The 19,660-nt window shown below is 43.4% G+C and overlaps 1 protein-coding gene across 8 annotated transcripts in view; it reads left to right on the top strand.

Annotated features, from left to right (window-relative positions):
* Positions 1-19,660, top strand: part of LOC120715363 (dedicator of cytokinesis protein 3) — a 249,886-nt gene that overhangs the window by 140,511 nt on the left and 89,715 nt on the right. For 7 of the 8 annotated variants that reach the window (XM_040002307.1, XM_040002309.1, XM_040002305.1 and 4 more), the window contains exons 6-7: positions 15,885-16,033; positions 19,206-19,290. In XM_040002307.1, the coding sequence (XP_039858241.1) occupies positions 15,885-16,033; positions 19,206-19,290 (234 nt within the window). Of the gene's footprint in view, positions 1-3,421; positions 3,658-15,884; positions 16,034-19,205; positions 19,291-19,660 lie in introns of those variants that run through there. The other variant, XM_040002311.1, reaches the window with a different exon arrangement.

The raw sequence follows: 19,660 nt of genomic DNA, 5'->3' as shown, positions 1-19,660 counted from the left end.
ATAACATCATTTACAACAAACAGTTGTGGCGTCTTATTACAGGACTCTGCTCTTCAGATTAACCTGTTCTTTCCCTAAATTATTGTAAGGACGCTGTAATCGTGGCTCAAGAGTTGGGCGTTCGCCTTGTAATCGGAAGGTTGTCGGTTCGAGCCCCGGCTTGGACAGCCTCGGTCGTTGTGTCCTTGGGCAAGACACTTCACCCGTTGTCCTACTGGTGGTGGTCAGAGGGCCCTCTGTCAGTGCGCCCCAGGGTGGCTGTGGCTACAATGTAGCTGCCATCACCAGTGTGTGAATGGGTGGATGACTGGATGTGTAAAGTGCTTTGGGGTCCTTAGGAACTAGTAAAGTGCTATATAAATACAGGCCATTTACCATGACAAGGTGCTGGATGCTGTGTACCTGTGGAAATGGGTCTGAAACTGACTGAAAGCACTGGAATTCAAAGATTAAGGAACATTTTTTTACCTTCATGTAAAAGTGTAAATTTTCCTTTCGTACAGAATCATGACACCAAACTCAGTTAACACTTTATAAAAATAAATATAAATAAGAATGAAATAAATATTAGACGTGCTGTATGAAAAAGTCCAAATGAGCCTATCAGTGAAGTAAACGTATTCAAAGAAGTGCAGTGAAGACAGAGCTTTTCACAAAAATGCTGCTCATTCAATTTTCACTGGATCTGAAAAGTGACAAAGGAGATGTAAGAGATTTAGTGAAATAGCATGTCATTTATTAAAACTACACAGACCCAAAGGATCAGTCTAATGGATAAATTTACATCAAGATTTTAATACCAGCCAAACTTTGAACTGCTTATCCTTTGAAATCAGTCAGATCTACATTCAAGAGTTTTTCAGAGGGTTCTTTATCGCTGCAGCGATGCACAAAACGACACAGTTCTTGTCACATGTAAACAAATATATATATAAAAGTAAGAAACACTGGGAGACTTCATGTTGATGTTTTTAAGGAAGTATTTCATTAATCCAGATATCTGTCTGCATCCATGGGTTATATTCATGCATGGAAGCAGACTTGCTGAAGGTGCGAACACAAACGGAGGTTCGTCCTCGGTGGATACAGAGCCAAGTTAAGCTAGAAGCACCTCAAAATAAAACGTCACGCTTTAATGTTCAGTTAAATCGTTGAGACACGGTCAGAGTTCAGGCTGTGGCTTGGGTTTAATATTCCCTTCACAAAATTAACCCTGCACACTGAAGTGTGTACTTACTCAGTGTGTGTGCATGTGATGCCACATGGACTTTTACAAGTGTCCATATGTGACTAGCTGGCAGTAACAGACTTGCCTCATTTCGCCAAAACGTGGTGCGTCAGAGCCGCGATGCCAAAGGACACCTCGAGTGTATCTGTGAGACGTCTGCGGCTTTGATACGCTGGGAAGGGGCCGGGTTGGTTTTCTTAAGAATACCACAATAGTAGTATCTGTCCTAGTTGTTTTAATACACAGTTACTCTGTAAGTTCAGTCTTGCATGAAGAGATGGTGGCTTTAGTGGATTTCTAATGGGCACAGATTTAGTCGGGGCACTTGATGTGCCGTGTACGACGGTGTCCCGTCTGATCTGTCGTCTCCCCTGCAGGTCCGTATTGTCATTTTCTTCAACGGTTTGATTGACAGCTTTCAGTAGTGAGCTAACAGCATGGCATAAAAATGCCACCTCTGGTCTCGGTCTTTGACACATCGTCCCATGTCTGTCCGTCACACTGTATATCTGTTATATGTGTGACCGGATGTGGGGACAGGAGGCTGAGAGGTGCAGGGAGTGCAGCCATTACTAATGCAGCCTTCCTGACCCAAAGAAACGTACAAAGGGACGTCTGCACACATCCTCCCATCATCAATCTAATTATAAAGCTGCAGTGAAGCAGACAGCCGAGCACGTGGCTCATCAAACTGTCAGTTGTTGTGGAGTAGTTAATGACAGCTGGCACGTTGTCATTGTGCTGCAGGTAACAACAGATTAAAGAAGAAAGCGTCAGTGAGGGTGAACCACAGTTATGCTGCCAGAGCAGAAACTGTATAAACGTCTCCTTTATTAATCTTTACGTAACAATAGGAACGTTTTGTTGCTAACAAGCATTTAGTTAACCTGAGATAATCAGGCCCCATCTTATCTGAAAAACCACATATTACCTTTATCATAGAGCACGTCGCTCTCGCTCTGCAGGCCTACTTGTTGTTCCTAGAGTATTTAAAAGTAGAATGGGAGGCGGAGCCTTCAGTTTTCAGGCCCCTCTTCTGTGGAACCAGCTTCCAGTTTGGATTCAGGAGACAGACACTATCTCTACTTTTAATATTAGGCTTCAAACTTTCCTTTTTGCTAAAGCATATAGTTAGGGCTGGACCAGGTGACCCTGAATCCTCCCTTAGTTATGCTGCTTTACACTCGGGCTGCTGGAGGAGTTCCTGTGATACACTGAGCAGTTCTTTTCCACTCACCTCTTTTTGCTCCCAGTGGGCAGTGGGTACATGTACCACTGTTGTGTCTCTCCTTTTCTTTTCTCTTTCCCTGCCTGACTTTGCTTCTGCTGTTTAAAGGGAGTTTTTCCTTTTCCACTCAGTGCTGCCTCACAGGGGCCAGCTGATTGTTTGGGTTTCCCTCTGATACTGTAGGGTCTTTACCTTGTTTCTCACCTGCAAATTATCAGATTTTGACCTGATTTTAAATTTTCATAATAATAATAAACTTTATATATAAAGCACACTTAAAACCAAGGTGCTTAACAAGTAAAATAGAGAATAAAAGGAAGATGATAGAAATAGGACCAAAGCAGAGAGGAGAAGCAGCAGATACAGAACAAACAAGGAGTTAAACGAGCATAAAAGTGCATAATGTAAAATCACAAGTGAAATGTTAACTAGAAGCATGATTGAATAAGTGGGTCTTTAGTCGTGATTTAAACAGCATGCAACACCTCATGCAGGACCTTTCCTTGCTGCACTGCCAGACTTGAACTTTGACTGGGAACAGTAACAATTAACCAAGTGAAAACAAGGTGAAACATGGTGGTATTTCTTTGCCCAGAGGCAGGAGATGACATACAGTGCTTCAACTCTGTATCTGTCCCACTCTCTGTCAGTCATTTTCTCTGTCTGCCCTTCTTATTTCTGACTGTCAGACGCACACAAATATCACACCGCACTTCAAGGCTCTCTGTGGGCAACAGCCTCAGGATATAAGCTCTGCTGTCAAATGTCTTTATCATCAAGTGTGCTGTATATCGCTGTTTTTAGAGTACACACCTAGCTCTATATATTTTTCTCTTTCTGTGCTCTCTCTTGCAAAAGTGGAGAAGAGCTGAGTGCTGCAGACCGGCCTGTGGGTGAGTGGGTGGCAGAGAGGGAGAGGGGGGGTGAGATGAGAAAGATGGAGACGGGGAGCAGGTCAGAGGAGGAGAGAGAGGAAGAATAAGGTGCAAACACAGACGTATGAACAGCCAGAGAAAGAGAGAGGAGAGAGGTAGTGTTGCTAGAGTAATGTTGTGAGTGGATCTCAAGTGGTTTGACAGGTTGTGATTTTCCTCTGCCGGTTTGGATCGCTGTTTAGTTTAGCTGCTCGCCAGCGGTAGAGTCAGAGAAACAGACTGAGGAAGGAGAAGAAAACAAGTGGATCCATCATCCCGTGTGACCCGTGAGTAGCCACAGTCATGTCCGACATTTGTGCGTCTGCTTGGAAAACCGGCTCCTGCCATTCCAGTGTGTGTGTGTGTGTGTGTGCGTGTGACGGGGAGACGGAGTTGTCCGCGGAGACACAAGTGTCCGTGTGCGTTTGTGTTGTATGTAGTCGCGCACTCTGTCTGTGTGGGATCTATAGGCTTCGATAAGTGCACTGTCATATGTTTGCAATGGTGAGTCACCCATCGTTGCCATAGCGACGAGGCGATTGTTGGCACACTGTCTGTGTTTTTATTATTATCATTATTGCATCAATGGAAAGTGCATATATATGCCCGAGCTTCTCATTCTTTGATAACATTTGATTGTAAGTGTTGTTATAAACATTTGGAGGACAAACAGTTAAACTTTGAAGATGAATAATGTTATCATTTATGTTTATTATCGCTTTGCATAATTAAAAAACTAGATTTATTTATGAATTATGTTATCCACCATCCACTCTGGGGAATATTTACTCATCACTCCTCAATTTCTGTGTGTCGTGTTTGCATATTTGAGGTGATGAGCTCGGAGCGTAGACGCTAAACTGCTCTGGAATAGTGTTATTTAGGGTATAAAAGCTAATAAGCAGTGTTTTGTAATGAAGGTTTCTTTAGTGATCAGTGAATCGTTTCTCATTTCCACAGCAAATAACGCTGCAATACAAACGATAATTAGAGATACACACAAACTGTTCTCGTGTCAGTGTTGCTGCAGACGGTGGAAGTCGGGTGATTTACGCCTCCTCACCTGCTCGCTGATGCTCTCACCGCTGTTCCCCAACAAATGTGTTGGCTCTAGCTTTGAAAATGGTTTTCTGAATTTGTAGCAATCGGGGGAACAAAACATTTTATTCGATTGATTTTTTTTATATACAGTAAAAAAAACAAAGTTTTCGATTTAATGTGCACCAATAATACTTACTGCAAAGTGCTAGCTTTTATTAAGAAGTTCAACATAACAGTGAGGGTGTGTGTGTTTATTACAGCTCGCCTGATGAGGTGTTGGTGGATGTGTGTAATGAAACAACTGCTTTCAAGAGTTCTGTTCTTGTTGTGTTAGATGTGCTGTGACATCTGCTCTCCATACAATAGTTTTGGTCTTTTTATTGGGTTTTAAACTAACATTGAAACTAATAAAAACTAATCTTAAACTACACTGGGATAAAAACAAAAGCTCAAATGAAATCAAATAAAAACTAATTAGAAAATATACGACTAGAATAGCTCTGCTACAAGCTACTGATTCCTGGGGTGCACTCAGATTTTCACGGGGCTACTTTTCTTTTTCACATCATTGCACGTACAGTAATTAAGTACTTCAACTGTAGTATAAAAAACTAGCAGGTCATTGGAGAGCAGGAGGAGCACTTCCATATAATATTACAGACAATGTGTTTGTGTGTTTTGTTGTGACTTGAAGGACTTTGGTGAAATGGACTGTGTCAGCAGCGTTTTGTGGATTTGGCCCATTAGCTGCTTAAATAAGGATTGTTCAGCGATTGGCTCGTGACGCTGACTTCGTCCGTGTATTTTTAACTTTGTCCTGTGCAGAAATTTGTCTTCGCAGGCTTCCTTGGCTGCTAGCACTCCAATATCAGGAAGCATTTCATAATTTGCATCGTGGACTTGCTGACCTTTGACCTACCTCTAAAAATGTTGTGAGGGAAGCTTGTGCTCCCAAAGTGTGTATAGTGTGTAGACACTGCCCTTCTATAATGTGTCTTCCTTTACTAAATTTAGGCTCTGTGATTTTTATTTATCCGTCTGTCTCTCTCTCTACTTTTTAGCCATTTCTGCAAAACGATTGATCTGTGTATGAGTAAACTCACGATAGACACTGTGAGCAGAGCTAAAAGTGCAACTCTGAGGATAAAATCCAGTCACCTTAAGAAGCGTTTCTCTTTCTTTTATATGTAAATAAATCTGTTTGTTAAATATTCCGAGCTCACCGAGGTGGGGATGAAGAATGGTTTTCCACTCGTTGTTATGGCAAGTGCAGATGGACCCGGGGAGCAGAACGCACGGAGGCAGAGTTGCGATGAAGACAGTTTATTTACAGTGAGAGGGTATTTACAAGGACAAAGTATATACAACAGTGTATGAATGGGGACGCGGAGCCAGGACGTGCAGGTGACGGAAACACACACAGGTAGTGCACTCGGTCTAAAAAAGGAGAGGGACGAGAATTAGGAGGGTCTTCCCCGATAACCGAGAAAAGCTTAAAGTAAACTTTACAGAGAGCTGGAGAGCTTACTCGGTACAGTTTAATGCCAAAACCTCCAGACAGAAAACAAACCAGTCGAGGCAAAATCCTGGGGAGGAAACAAAACTCCAGCAGGCAGGGGCAGAATTTCAGACTCTCCAAAAACGCCAATACTCCAACACTAGTCTTCTGTCAGGTAGCTCCTAAAGAAGACTTCTGAAGAATGCAGCTGATGAGTAACAGGTGTGCCAGGTGACTCACTGCCCCGCCTACCTATACAAAACGGGAGGCACCAAAAAACCCATAGAGACAAAAACACCACATAACCAGAACCCAACTCCTAACACTCGTTGGTGGACAGTTTATAAACTGCATCGTGAATTTTCCTTTTATTTGTCAGCACCTTTAAATCTCCAGCACTGGAAGACCTCGGTGAGCGTGTAAGGAGAGGGTCTGTTGGAGATGACAGGTGTCCTCGTGTCGCATGTTCTGTGGATCCAAACAGACTGGAAAACACATCATCCCACAGCTTCCATCACCTGTGGAACTGCACTCACAGAGGAAACTGTCCTTCCTGCATCCACCTCTTCAAGTACACGCAGCGTGAGACGTGGCAGGCTGGCACCCCTGCTATCACATCCTGCTCCTGGCATCACTGCGTGTGTGTGTGTGTCTTGTATGTCTCCAGGCAGGGTTGATACAAGGTCATAAGCAGATTTGAGATGGACTTTGCACCAGGCTAGCAAGACACACACACATATTGCATGCTGCATGGCGCCAGACTTCCTGCTGGAGAGGGATGGCTTTCCCAAACTCTCTGACAGCTTGGGCTCGCTGGTGTCTTAGCTCAGAGTCGCCGAGTTTTGGGCTTGAGCGGTGACCACTTGCCCACGCTCCCGTGCACTGTGGCATTAAAAAGGCACGAGACATTAATTAAAAAGCAAAGTTGTGTGACAGTCCTCATGGAGTCGTACAAACCCAGTGCGTTAATGTTGGAAATCACGCTGCTGTTATATTCATAAAAAATGAATATAAATAATTGTATATCTTTCGATGCTTTTTGCATGCAAACATAAATATATTATTATCTTACAGGTAAACTCACAGTGTGCGCTGGGAAGTTTTTAACTTTGTAATGAACTCTCACAACTGTAAATTCATATCAGATGACACTAAAGAAGTTACAGCATTATATCGTCTATATTTTCATACTGCGGACTGATCATGAAAGTCTTTAATGCAATCTTTTCAGTCCCTCCTGAGTACATATTTATAAAAGTTGTTCACATTCAGAATGGAAAACTTTTCCTAAAGAATCTCTTACATAACACTAAAAAATATCTGATACCAGTGAGTCCATCAGTGTTTTTCAGTCCCTTTGTGTCCCAGGAGCTGGATGTTCGAGTCACTTTTCTGTCGCAGCTTTGTGCTCCAGACTAAAATGATGCATTTTACATAAAAATCTTTCCTCCTTCAGATTCATCCTCAGGAAGCAGCATGTTAGCATAAGAGCTGAGCAGAGGAGACCAAAACGAATTCGGAGGCTCTTTGTTTGCGCTCCCCGGTGATTTGTCTGAGCGCTTTTGTTTTCAGGAGCGCAGCAGCCGCGCTGACAGACGTGAAAATGAAGCAGGACGTTTGCTAATGGATCAGAGGTGTTGCGAGCGTCCCCTCTGATTGCAGACGTGCCAGGCTGACTCACGCCCGATTAGGGGGCCTCAAAATAGTAACTTCCCAAAGTAATCAGTTACAGATTACAGATTACCCGATTAAATCTGCAGTCAAGCTTGTCACAGTTACTGCACGTTACGAGGCACCAAACACAAACCTGCGGCGCAGCTGGAGAGACAGTTTAAGACATGCAGGAGCTCTAACTGAAATCATACTTTCTCCACTATTTACTGAGTTATCTGTAAATATCAGCTGTTCATCATGTTTGGTAACTGTAGAATATTTCGAGGCCTTTTAAAGGAAACAGGGTGAGTTGGAAATTTGCACTTTTAATTCGATTTTTCGTCCAGTAATTTGGAGCCCTCATAACTTGTGTTTTCAGTGCAGGTAAAAGTATTTAAACTATGTTATGAGATGCAACCAAATCAATGTTACAACCACCTATGATAGCATCACTATCATAGGATATATCATAGTTTCAGTAAACTGCACTGATTTAATGTGTAAGACATGGAGGAACGGAAACAAGCACCAGGCTGTTGTTCCATCTAGTTCCTGATAACTCACTGAACCGAACACACAAAAATCAAAAGTCCCTGCTTTCACTTTGACACTCTGCTGCTCTCAGGCTGAAGCATCTTTGCAGGATGGATGTGAATAAACCTGGAAACAAAGTTCTTGACAGCTGTGGGACCCTTCTGTATTTGCCCCTGTATTTAGCAAAATGATTGCAGGAGGGGCTAACATGTCTTTTGTCCAGCATGTGGACTTCCTGAAACCTTCTTTTTAAGCACCGTGTTTACTGGACACATCTTTGGCCAGATGCATCGGTGCTGTGTTGGTGTGCATTTGTGAGGCTGGTGGATACGCTGCTGCTCTGCAGAGACTCACTGTTATGGGAGGTGTTGATGGAAGCATTGCACTGTTTGTCTTGGCCTCCATCAGACTGCAGTTTGTGGTGTTTTTCCAGGTGGTTAAAGAAGTTAGTTGTGTTGCATTACTGTGCCAAAACTGTACCAGACTCTTTGAATATGACGACCCTCCTGACCTCTCGTCTTCTGATGTGCCTGATTTTAGTGTATATATGTCTTTTGATGTAGTTTTACTTTTCCAGAGTACATTCAGGAAACTAGAAGCTGCATGTCGGGTTAGGCAGCTGTGATTGGTGTGTGCAGGCACATGGTCAGACGCTGATTTAGGGAGCGCTTGATTTGCTTTTGCTTTGCTCCCTGCTGGTGAAGCACACATTTAAATGTTGCCTGATCGTGTTCTTTTAACTCTGGGATGCCAAAAGATAAAAATGTGATTAATGATGCAGGTGTAGTTTATGACATAATAGGACAATTTGCATTGCTTTGTTAAATACTTTAAAGTTACTGTACAAAAAATGAGATGAAGTCCATTTATATGCATTTCCAACAAAAGTTCAAAAAGCTCCCTGTGAAACCGAGGGAAACATTAAAATGGGGCTCTTGCTCTTTCTCATTTATCAGGCGTGAAAATGGAGGAAAACTCTGATGGAACAGAGGCGCTGCAAATGTACCATTAGACAGTAGAGCTGTCAGGCTGAATAAAGTCCTATTATATATTCATGCCAAGCGGTGACAGACTCTCACCCTCTGGAGACCCACCTGTGGTCCCTGGCCCACTGCTTGGAAACCCACTCATGTAGTTTAATGTTCTGGTAGAAAAGGTGGAGGTGTTTGTTAATGGAGGGTGACATTATGGTGCCTTCCTAGTTTGTGGGCTGTCAGAGTGATTAAGATGTTATTATGTCCCTCTAAGTCTGAAAAGCAAAAGGCCAATGCAGCAAATAAAGAGAGATGTAAACGTTTGATTTGGTTGACGGCAGCGAGCGCGGCTGCTCTGCTGCATTTTAACCACGATCGGATCTTCCCTTCATCGCGCAGCTCAGCGTCTCACTGAGTGGCCCGAAAGTAGCTTTACAGGTGATAGTGCTTTGTTATTTCTGATATCACAATGGTTCCAAACAGCATCATTATCTCAGATTAGCTCGGCTGTTTTTTTTACAGTGCCGATGTGTTAAACCGCTTTAAGGTGAGTGTTTGTGCCTCCGTTCCCGCAGGATGTGAAGGTGCGATTACTCACAGCGGCTGGGGAAAGAGGCAGAGGAGGCAGTTAGAGGAGGGAGGAAGAGTAAATCTACAAATAGCCGGCCCAAAAGAGATTTCCACTCCGCAGCTGAAAAAAACATTAGTGCTCAGCTGTACCGGTGAGATTCTATATTTTCCCAGATTGGGCAGTTTCATTTCAAAGCAGCACACATCAGTGTTTGTGGTGTGGGTGTGCATATTTTGAGTGCTAGCAAAAAGTGGATAGGAGACTTGGTTTCTCCCCGATGTGCCAGCTGGTGCACCTGTTCCAAGTCTGGTTTACTGACTCAGAAAAAGGTCAAGTTCACAGCGGATCTACCCACTGACTTGGACAGATGTCCTGATTATAGCTACAGCCCAGGTTTTGAAGGTGGTTTTATTCGTGTGGAGTTTTCCCTGTTTGAGTAAAGTGCAGAAGACGCATGTCTGCGGTGACTCGGCCCAGATCTCATTTTTATTTTTCCATCGACCTCTATCCAGTCTGGCTAGCTGCATGTTTAAGTTACCTCCACACTGGCTTCACCCTTCAGTCCAAAAGGCAACCTCCATCTTCAGTATAGAGTTTACAGTTAACTTAAATTCCAGTACTTCTTGTATATGAAGTAAAAGTGCACACGCAGCAGTATCCTGGCTTCTTTTTGGGTACTCGTGAAAGTGAATCCTTCCAAAAGCTGGCTGATAGCAGCTGGGACACGGTGACAACAATGAATGGCATAAAGTGTTGAAAGCGTGTCCCTAAAAGCATCGCTGGTGTGAATTGTTGGGTCTGGCAGACAGTAACGTTACCTGCCGCCGGCTCTGAGTTATCAGGGTAAACTGGGACAGAGGAAGTGATGTGGGAGTCTTGCCGACTAAGTGAAAACTTATTGTTCTTTAATTCTAATCTTTTTATGTTGTCAGTCGTGTCTTTGTGTTTTCTTTTTGGTTGTTTTATGCAACACATTTTGAAATGCTCTGCTGTCTAAAGGTGCTCCACGACTTTTATTCTCAGACAGTTTCCTTAAACAAGGTTTCCTTGTATAAGCGCCTCCTGTTAGTGCGGCAGGTTAATGAATATTCTCCCTTTGATACAAAAAATATATAATGTGGTCATAAATTCATCATAATGAAGGCAGGAGCTCTCCGTGCCCACTTTGCCTCATTAGTAATCTTGCTTTGTGAGGTTATGAATGGAGTATTAGTCTGCTGTGCCTCACATTGTGTTGACATAGGGCTGCTGTTACCTTACCTGCTCTGCCACCTTTTACAGCAGTGTGCCTGCACTCTAAAGCACTGAAGGAGAGGAACACAAGATTTCGCTCTTTATCTCAGCACGTTTTACCTCAGCGGCTCTGTGTGGCTCACAACAGGCACTGAGTGCTGGGCAGGTCTCTGGTGGAAATGTGTTTGTGAACCTTGGTCTTTGCATCGTCCTTTCTCAGCACTGTAAATAAGAGCAGTATATGCTTTTGTGTCCTGCGTGGCGCTGCTGTGTCTGCGGGGATCTGGGCCTTTATCGCTGACTCCTGTGCTGCTGTTTTCACTGAAGAGCACCCTCGGGAACAGGGCAACCATTTGTGCTGTAAATGCTTCTATATATAAGGTGTTATTTATGAACCCAGTGAATGAACCACCATTTGTGGGCTGTCTCTGGTTCAAGAGCCTTACTACACTTTGAAGGGCACGATACTGTTGGCCAGTAAATGTTTATCACAGTGAGAGTTGGTGCAGTAAATAAATGGAAAAGACATCCTGAAATAAAATGAATACGATTAGTCATGATATGTAGTGTACACCCACCCAACTGGACCCTGTTCAATAAAAGCAAGTTTTAAATAATGTATGTTATTCCTGCCTGAGGTTGACCAACAAGGTTGCAAGCTGAAAACTGATTATCTGAACATGTCAAATAAATTCATTATATTAGAGATTTGGGTTTTTTGCTTGTCGAATCATCCTGTTATATCAGTGTTTGCATCTTTATTTACTCTTTCTCAGATTGCTGGATTCCCAGAATAATAATGAAGAAAGGAAGCATTTTACCACAAACTTTCATTGTGACTGGTTGATATGGACACTATGATGGGACCAGGATGCCCTCATGGAGGAATAAATATTCAGGATGTGCAGACAAACATAAAATATGAAATCATGTGCAAATAGAGCTTTAGTTTTTCTGGCTTCTTGTGTGGATGCTGAAGCTCACTCTCACACTCTCAGGAAATAAAGTATGTTACTGTACCTTTAGGGCTACAGCAGCGTGTCCCTTAGCCCTCTTTGAGTCTCTACCCACTAAAGGCTTTATCCATCTTAGATCTACAACCAGCTCAGGAACTCTGTTACCTCTACATGCATGAAAACCCATCGATGTCAGGGAGAGCAAAGGCCTCATACATAACCAACCCCTAACTGTTCACCAACACGTGTGACGGATACAGAACAAAAACTTATCAGATAGCATCAAATACTTTCATTAAACAGCAACACCTTAATGATGCCTTGGTAAAGCACAGCTGTGCAGGGATTAGTACTGTCAGCTCACAGCAACAAAGTCCTGGCTGAGGATCCACTGACCAGCTGGGGCCTGTGTGTGGAGTTTGGCTCTTCTCCCCATGCTGGATGGCTTCTCTCTGGATACTCCTCCTAATGTTCAAAGGATTGCATGATAGTTTAACAGGTGATCCCTAATTAGCTCAAGGTTTAAATGTGAGTGTCATTGGTTTTCTTTCTCTGGGTATAACAGATTGATCGACCTGTCCAGGGTGCATCAGCTGGGCTCTGGGCTCCAGCACGGCACAGTGGATAAGCAGCAGACGATGGGTGGATGGATTTCTGTACGGCTCTAGTGGATTGTGGGTTTTAGACACAGACATTGTCCAACTAATTTTGACTGTGTGGGAACATCGGCCCTTGAAACGTACGTGCACGTACCTTGAGGTCCAATAATTAGGCACGCCTTGGGTTAAATGTATGTAGATTGGACCAGCAGGTAAAGAAAGAAAACTGTACTGTGCATCTGTTTTCTTTCTACTTGTTTGTCTTGTTTTTTAATTTTTATGACATTTAAATTGATAAGGAAAAAAAATCCAATGCACAAATTATTAATGAAGATCATTAATTTGTACTTTTCTCTGTTTTTAAGAATGACGTGTAAAAGGTTTTACTCTGGAAGATGTTTCTGCGTCTCTAACGGTTATATTAATATGAGCTCTCGTAAAGCGCATATCAAAGCGCGTTAGCTTCTATGTCCACTGGGTATCTCCTGAAAAACAAATGTTAAACAGATGCTGAGGGGAACTGTCGTGTGTGACTCCTGTTGTTGCTAAGCAACTACCGGTTGAAATGTGGCACTCTTTGGCTAAAAGTTGTAATATTTTGAACCTCAAGCACTAGCTGCGCTCAGCGCCAAAATCATGCTAATCTCTCAACTCTGACGGGACGGTGCAACAAGGTTCCCAGTTGGAGCTTCTGAGGAATGGATGCCAGTACTGTAAACACATCGCCTCAGAGTTGGATTATGATTTATAAACGTCTCTTACTACAGGGAACTAATCTTTTAAATGTATACCATATTTTAAACATCGTCTTGTGCACTCGGGTCCAAACTGCAGGTAGAACACAGATGGATCCATTATTTTTACCCCTGAAGGGAGCATCAGTAGTTTCACTCCCTCACGCCAGTTTTTAATATGCAAGTATCACAGTTGGTAACTTGTATGGGATAACTGTATCCACATTTTGACTTATTAGTACATTTTCAGAACCAGGTCATGTTAATCCCTCTCATTGAAGGTGTATGGCTTTGATTGGCCGTGGTATCATTTGTGTGCTGGGAGACGGAGGTGTGCTGGGAAATCACCTGCTAATATTAGCTTTGTCTTCTGGTCCTATTTAGCCTAACTAGCTTGCATCTGAACAGTGCAAGTTGCTGGTGGCTGTCCTGATTTGTTTTAGTCAAAGAATGCATGGAAATGGGTGTTTCTGCTGGTGTCCACCACAAGTCTGATGCATTTACTCAGCTGTGAGGTGTAGAGTCCTTCATCTCCAGCCTTCTGAAGTTGTTATAATCAACCAACCAACTCACTGTATTTAGAGATGGTCAAAAGGACTTGCTGAAGTTCATGATCATGCTTCAAGGCAACGATAAGTCAAATAACCACTCAAATAACCAAGGTAAGCATCTTTGATTGGACAATATACCAAACCTTGAATCCAGAAGACCTGTCAGCCTGTCACACCTGTCAGCAAAAACCAGGAAACTGATAAACAATTTTCATGGGCTCAACAAAAGAAGATTGTAAAAATGTTCCTCGGTGTGAGTCTCAAATTCTGCTGGAAGAAGTTGTTGTAAACAGCATGAATCCATCCTGCTGATGCTTTTAGATTAGATACTAACTTACGACAGTAAAGATGCTAACAGTGGCATGTTTCCTTCCTCTGACAAACCGTGACACAGCTGTTCTGCAGGCAGGTGCACAGCCCTCCCCTCACGAGCAGCTGAAGCCATCGCAGTTCAAATCTCTTTTAGAAGGAATTTGAGAAGTCTGAGCTCTAAAGAACGTTTCCAGCACCTTGGTGAAGCTATGTTATAAAGAACTGAGGCAGTTCTCAACATCTTTCAGGGTTAACGAACTCAGATCGTTCATAAATATGTGTTTCAGCACATTTACAGTGAAGCTGCGTTCACACATGTGTACGTAGATTCAAATAAACTGAGAACTTATTGCCCATTAACAGGGACAACCAAAGCACCGGATGCGTCCCGAGGCTGCACAGTGCCCATGTCTGCTCAGGGCTTCAGTTCATCTAAAAACGTTCTCTGCCAGCTCACATCAGCAGAACAGCAGAGAAACCTTGCGGGCAGGTTGCCAGTTGATAGCAGAGCTGCTTCAGCTGTGTTCACCTAACTCTGGTGTATTTCAAGTTAAGGTTCTCTAAAACAGCTCCACCTCCACTACGACCGGAGTTATATAATAGAGCTCATATGTACATAAACCCAAGACTGATGGAGAAAGGCAGAGAGATTTTAGCCGGGCTCACTGCCCTCCTGCTGTCAGCATATGTTTGCAACTTGCTCATGCATGCATAAGCACCTACATGTGTATGTGTGCATATAATATACTTGGAGACCCAAATGAAATCTTCGTTATAACATGTAACCATTGTGTGTGTGTGTGTGTGCGTGCACGTGCCTCTGCACAGCCTAATTTCTGCCCATCTCGCTGTTCTGCCAACAGCTGAATAGACATTTAACCCTTCTCCCTGCTGCTGAAGCCCTGCAGGGCAAAATTAAAGTGCTAATAATAGCATGCTATGGGAGAAGCAGGTTCCAGTTGTCTTGTGTTAGACGCACATGAGCTTTTGTTTCGTCTTTGTTTTTCAGTTGCCGTATGATTTCTTCATACATGAATTTATTGATCCACTGTACAGTCTAATCTGTACAGTGGATCATAATAACATTATAACAAATAATTATTTTCTGTATCACTCATTTAATAAAGTTACAAACTCTTAATGTCAGGCCCAAGCCTGTTGAAAAGATTTTGGCTAAATCAAACATAAACCATAAGAATAAGATTTCCATTCTGATCCGGTCGTGGCCCAGATTAACAACAGCTGCCTGCTGATGGCCACAGGGTGGAAACTGTGCATGTGATGCTAAAGACAAAGGACTGTGGGGTTAGGATGAAGATGGAGGACGATGATCAGCTGTGGTGAAGCAGGCACATGTCTGAGGGCTGGATGTTTTCATGAAGCTGGGAATTAGCTAAAGAGACCAAAACTTTAAATGTGCTTTTAATCCTGTAAAGTTGGACTTTCAAACTTGGGAGTCTCTGGCCATCCACTCATGTTTGGAGTGGATGGGCTGTTACAGGGACTTCTTCTGTGTGTTTTTGTGCTGAACATTTGTGAGGCAAGTACATGCAACGCAGTAAATACGCATGTTCATAAAAATCTTTTTTCCGTGCTTCCGTTCTTCATGGCCAGCACGTGCTGACACATGTCTCTGCAACACTAAACACAAATTGTCTGCTAAGGCTTTGAACTCGCTCACCTCAGCTTTATTCCACTGTGAGTTGTTTGAGTGCCTTTAATAAACAGCACAGAAACGGCCTTGCGGTGCCCTGCCAGAGAAGTACGGCTGAATCAGCGTATTGACGAGCTGAAGATGAATTTTAAGTGGTGAACGAACGGTGAATGAATCCTCCCTGTTTCTCTCTCCGTCCTTCAGAAACACAAGGTGGATCTGTTCTACAAGGTTCGCCACGTGATGATGGAGCTGATAGACCTGAGAAGGCAGCTGCTGTCCGGTCACCTGACACAAGACCAGAGCAGAGACGTCAAGAGACACATCACCGTCAGACTCGACTGGGGCAACGAGTGAGAAACCACACAAATGTTGCATTAAGACACATTTGCACATTTCCCACACATACAAATAATATACGTAGTTTAAAGGGCAGCTGTTCTTTGTCTGACCCAGAGGAGAGGTGCTTCATCCATTTCTGATGAAGCACCTCTCCAAACACGAGTATTCATTTACGTTTTTACGCTGTATCATGTGCATTGGTTGCTCATAGTCACGTAATGCTGCTTCGACCACCAGCTGACCAAGTGGGGTCATTTATGACCTGAGCCTTATACACTGTTCTGCCAAACGTATTCACTCGTCTGCATTCGCTCACATATGAACTCGAGTGACATCACGTTCCTAATCCACAGGGTTTCACGTGATGTCAGCCCACCCTTTGCAGCGATAGCAGCTCCAACTCTTCTGGGAAGGCTTTCCACGGGTTTAGGAGTGTTTATGGGAATTTTTGATCATTCTTCCAGAAGCACATTTGTGAGGTCAGACACGATGTTGGACGAGAACTCTCCGCTCTAATTCATCCCAAAGGTGTTGGGTTGGGTTCAGGTCAGGACTGTTCAGGCCAGTCAGGTTCTTCCACATCAAACTCGCTCATCCACGCCTTTATGGATGCAGCTGGTCGCCATGGAAACCCATTCCATGAAGATCTCTGTGCACTGTCCTTGAGCCACATGAAGGTTGGAGGTCCACAGTGATTGAATCTGCAGAAAGTTGGTGACATCTGCCCGCAATGCGTCTCAGCATCCACTGGCCCCAACGTGGCTTACCACATCTTTCCCGATCACTTCCACTCTACTATAATCCCCCTAACAGCTGACTGTGGAATATTTCATAGTGAGGATATTTCATGACTGGACGTGCACAGCTGGCATCCTATCACGGTACCACGCTGGAATTCACTGAGCTCTTGAGAGCGAGCCGTTCTTCCACAAAGCAGAACTGAATGATTTCGATGGGTGAGTGAATACGTTTGGCAACATAGTGTGTTACGTGCACCGTTGTGACTTCTGGCGTGAGGAGAAAGCGCTTAAATGCAGACAGCGGAGGCCGAGTGAGGTGAACAAAAAACAAGCTTTTATTTTGACCGGGACGAACGCTACAAACAAAACAAAGGCAGAACGAGCAAAGCTAAAACAGCACATGCACATAACTAACATGGTTAGTGGCTTTTTCTTTAGAAAGACCCTTTAGATGTTTGAAGTTTGAAGTCTGTTTGCTGAAAAATAATTCACACACGCTGCACCTACATGCTGATGGCAGCTCAGCCCGCTCCCCTGACTCCTACACGGGGCAAACACAAGTGTGATTGGAGGCAGGTGGATGAAGCCGTGGTTGTTAAAGTCTCATGAGAGCACGATGAAAGGCTGATGGGCAACAGATGAAATGGAGAAAAAATGGCCGCTGCTTCAGGATTGAGTTATTAATACTGGGAGTGTTTCAGAGGTTATTTAAAGCTTCGTTCTGCTGTCAGAGGGGACGAGGCACACTGAGGTGATATGAAGGGGGATGGCGATAAGTGCTGCTTTTATTATAATTAATAGTAAAAGAATTATTCAGGGTACCGCGGGGTGTTTCAGGTCATGTGACTGCTTCCAGTCATTACTGATGCTGCTTTAATCGAGTTCACATTTAGATATAAGTAGGAACTACTTACCGACGATGTGATTTTAGCACATCAGTGTAAAGCAGAGTTATTCGTCCAGTCAGTGGCTTTGCTAAAGAGAGAAGCAGCTCAGTGAATCATTTTAGGCTGCAAAAGGGCCAAAAAGGAGCTAATGAGGTGCTACTTATCCTGTTGCTCTCTGCTAATTCAGTCTCCAGCTGGTAAAAAGAAGTGACGTGTCATGTAACAGAGCAGCAGACGTAATTTATAGCCCGAAAGCCAGTTCATGGTGAAAGGTTGCATTGCAGGAAAACAAGCTCGCTTTTCATCATTTCAAATAATGGCTCCATTGTTCCTGATGCATCACGAGCATGGAAGTGTGTGCATGGACAACACAACTTATCAATGAATCCATGAATGTCAAACATTTGTCGGGTCAAGTGTCTCCAGCATGAGGACATTTAGTGTGTCTGAGGAGCCTGAATGTGAGATTTCAGGGTTACACGTTTGATGCGTGTACGCCGATAATACTGATGTGGTGCAAAGACGCACTTCCTTCTGCTGTTTCGGTTCATGCTGCATCCTCGGTGAGAACAGCTGGAGGGCACAAACAAGCTTTTGCTGCCACACGTGAACTAGACTTGACCTCCATCTATGCTGCTTCGATGTGTTTTACTTTTCTCCTCAGTGCCAGTCCCCAAATGATCATTGCTCAGTACTACGTTCCTCTCTGGGTCGTTGCAGGACTGATATTCTGAGTCATCCTGAACTTCACACAGTGTCAAACCTTTGCCTCAGGCTGTCTTTAGTCAGACGACAGTCACAGCAGCCAACTCTGAACCTGTCAGTGTGAGGTGAAGGACCCTCGTTTGGAGCCACGATCAGAGATATCTCATCATGCTCCTGCTGGTGCAGCCCAAAAATGTGCAGCGCCTGGCTTCAGAGCAGCGTCAGACATACTTGATTAGATATGTACAAAGATGAGTAATAAGCAGTTAATTATAGTGTCGTTAGAAACCTTTAACAACCCATTCAGCTTTACCCTCAAACCCCAGGCTGTGTTTATATTTTCTGTTTCCACTCCAGCCTTTACGCCTTTACTTTCACTTGACATATACAAATACATAAACACCTGATTGCATTTTTGAAGCTGTGGTTGGCAGTGATGAAGCCTCCTGCCAGAGTTTCATTTTCAAACCAGATTTAACCTGATTTCAGCCTTGATGGATGCGCACGTTAACACATCAAAGATGGACGTTTAGTTTCTCATTCACAGTTTAAGAGGCCATCTTATTCAGTCGGAAGAACATTGTGCACAGCGCCTTCGAGTGTGCGAGTCCACCGGCCTGTAACTGAAAGATGTGGTTGTTGAGATTGAACAGAAAATAGTGCTGAGGAACAATATCCCCAGAGCCCCTCTGAAATTACTTTAATATACTCTGTGTGTGTGTGTGTAGGCGGTGCACGCTTGCATGTGCAGAGGTGGCTGGAAAGGTTTGTGTACCTGTGTTGGAAATGCTTTTTGTGAAGGTTAAATGAAAGACGCTCTGCTGCTCTCCGTCTTTGCTTCTGTGTTTCAGACACCTCGGTCTGGACCTGGTGCCGAGAAAGGAGTTTGAGATGGTTGATGAAGACCAGATCAGCGTGTCAGACCTTTATAAGATGGTAAGTCAAGTCACACCTGCTCACACACTGGATTCATGACGGCTGTAGTGCACACAGTGATCCCACATCCTGGATATTATCCAATTAATAAACGTTGTGTAAAATAAGACAAGAATATCCTGCTGCTCATCTCATTTGTAGGTTGTAGCTTTTAATCAGGCATCCTCTAAAATCTGCATATTATTTGCAATTCTTTTAATTTTCGTTATCCGCAGATGATGAGAAGGATGTTAAATAACCAGCAGCAGGAGATTGAATTTGATGAGCAGGTTGTGCTGCAAACTGAGCAGTTTTCTCATTTTTCACATAATTAAATCATTTCAAGTATTAGCACATAAAAGTATCATGAAGTGAATTTTGTGCACATGAA

This window comes from Simochromis diagramma, unplaced genomic scaffold, assembly GCF_900408965.1.
Source record: "Simochromis diagramma unplaced genomic scaffold, fSimDia1.1 OVJJ01000438.1, whole genome shotgun sequence".
NCBI classification, from domain to species: Eukaryota; Metazoa; Chordata; class Actinopteri; order Cichliformes; family Cichlidae; genus Simochromis; species Simochromis diagramma.
Note: the sequence above shows the minus strand (reverse complement) of the source record. Positions and strands in the feature narration are given on the sequence as shown.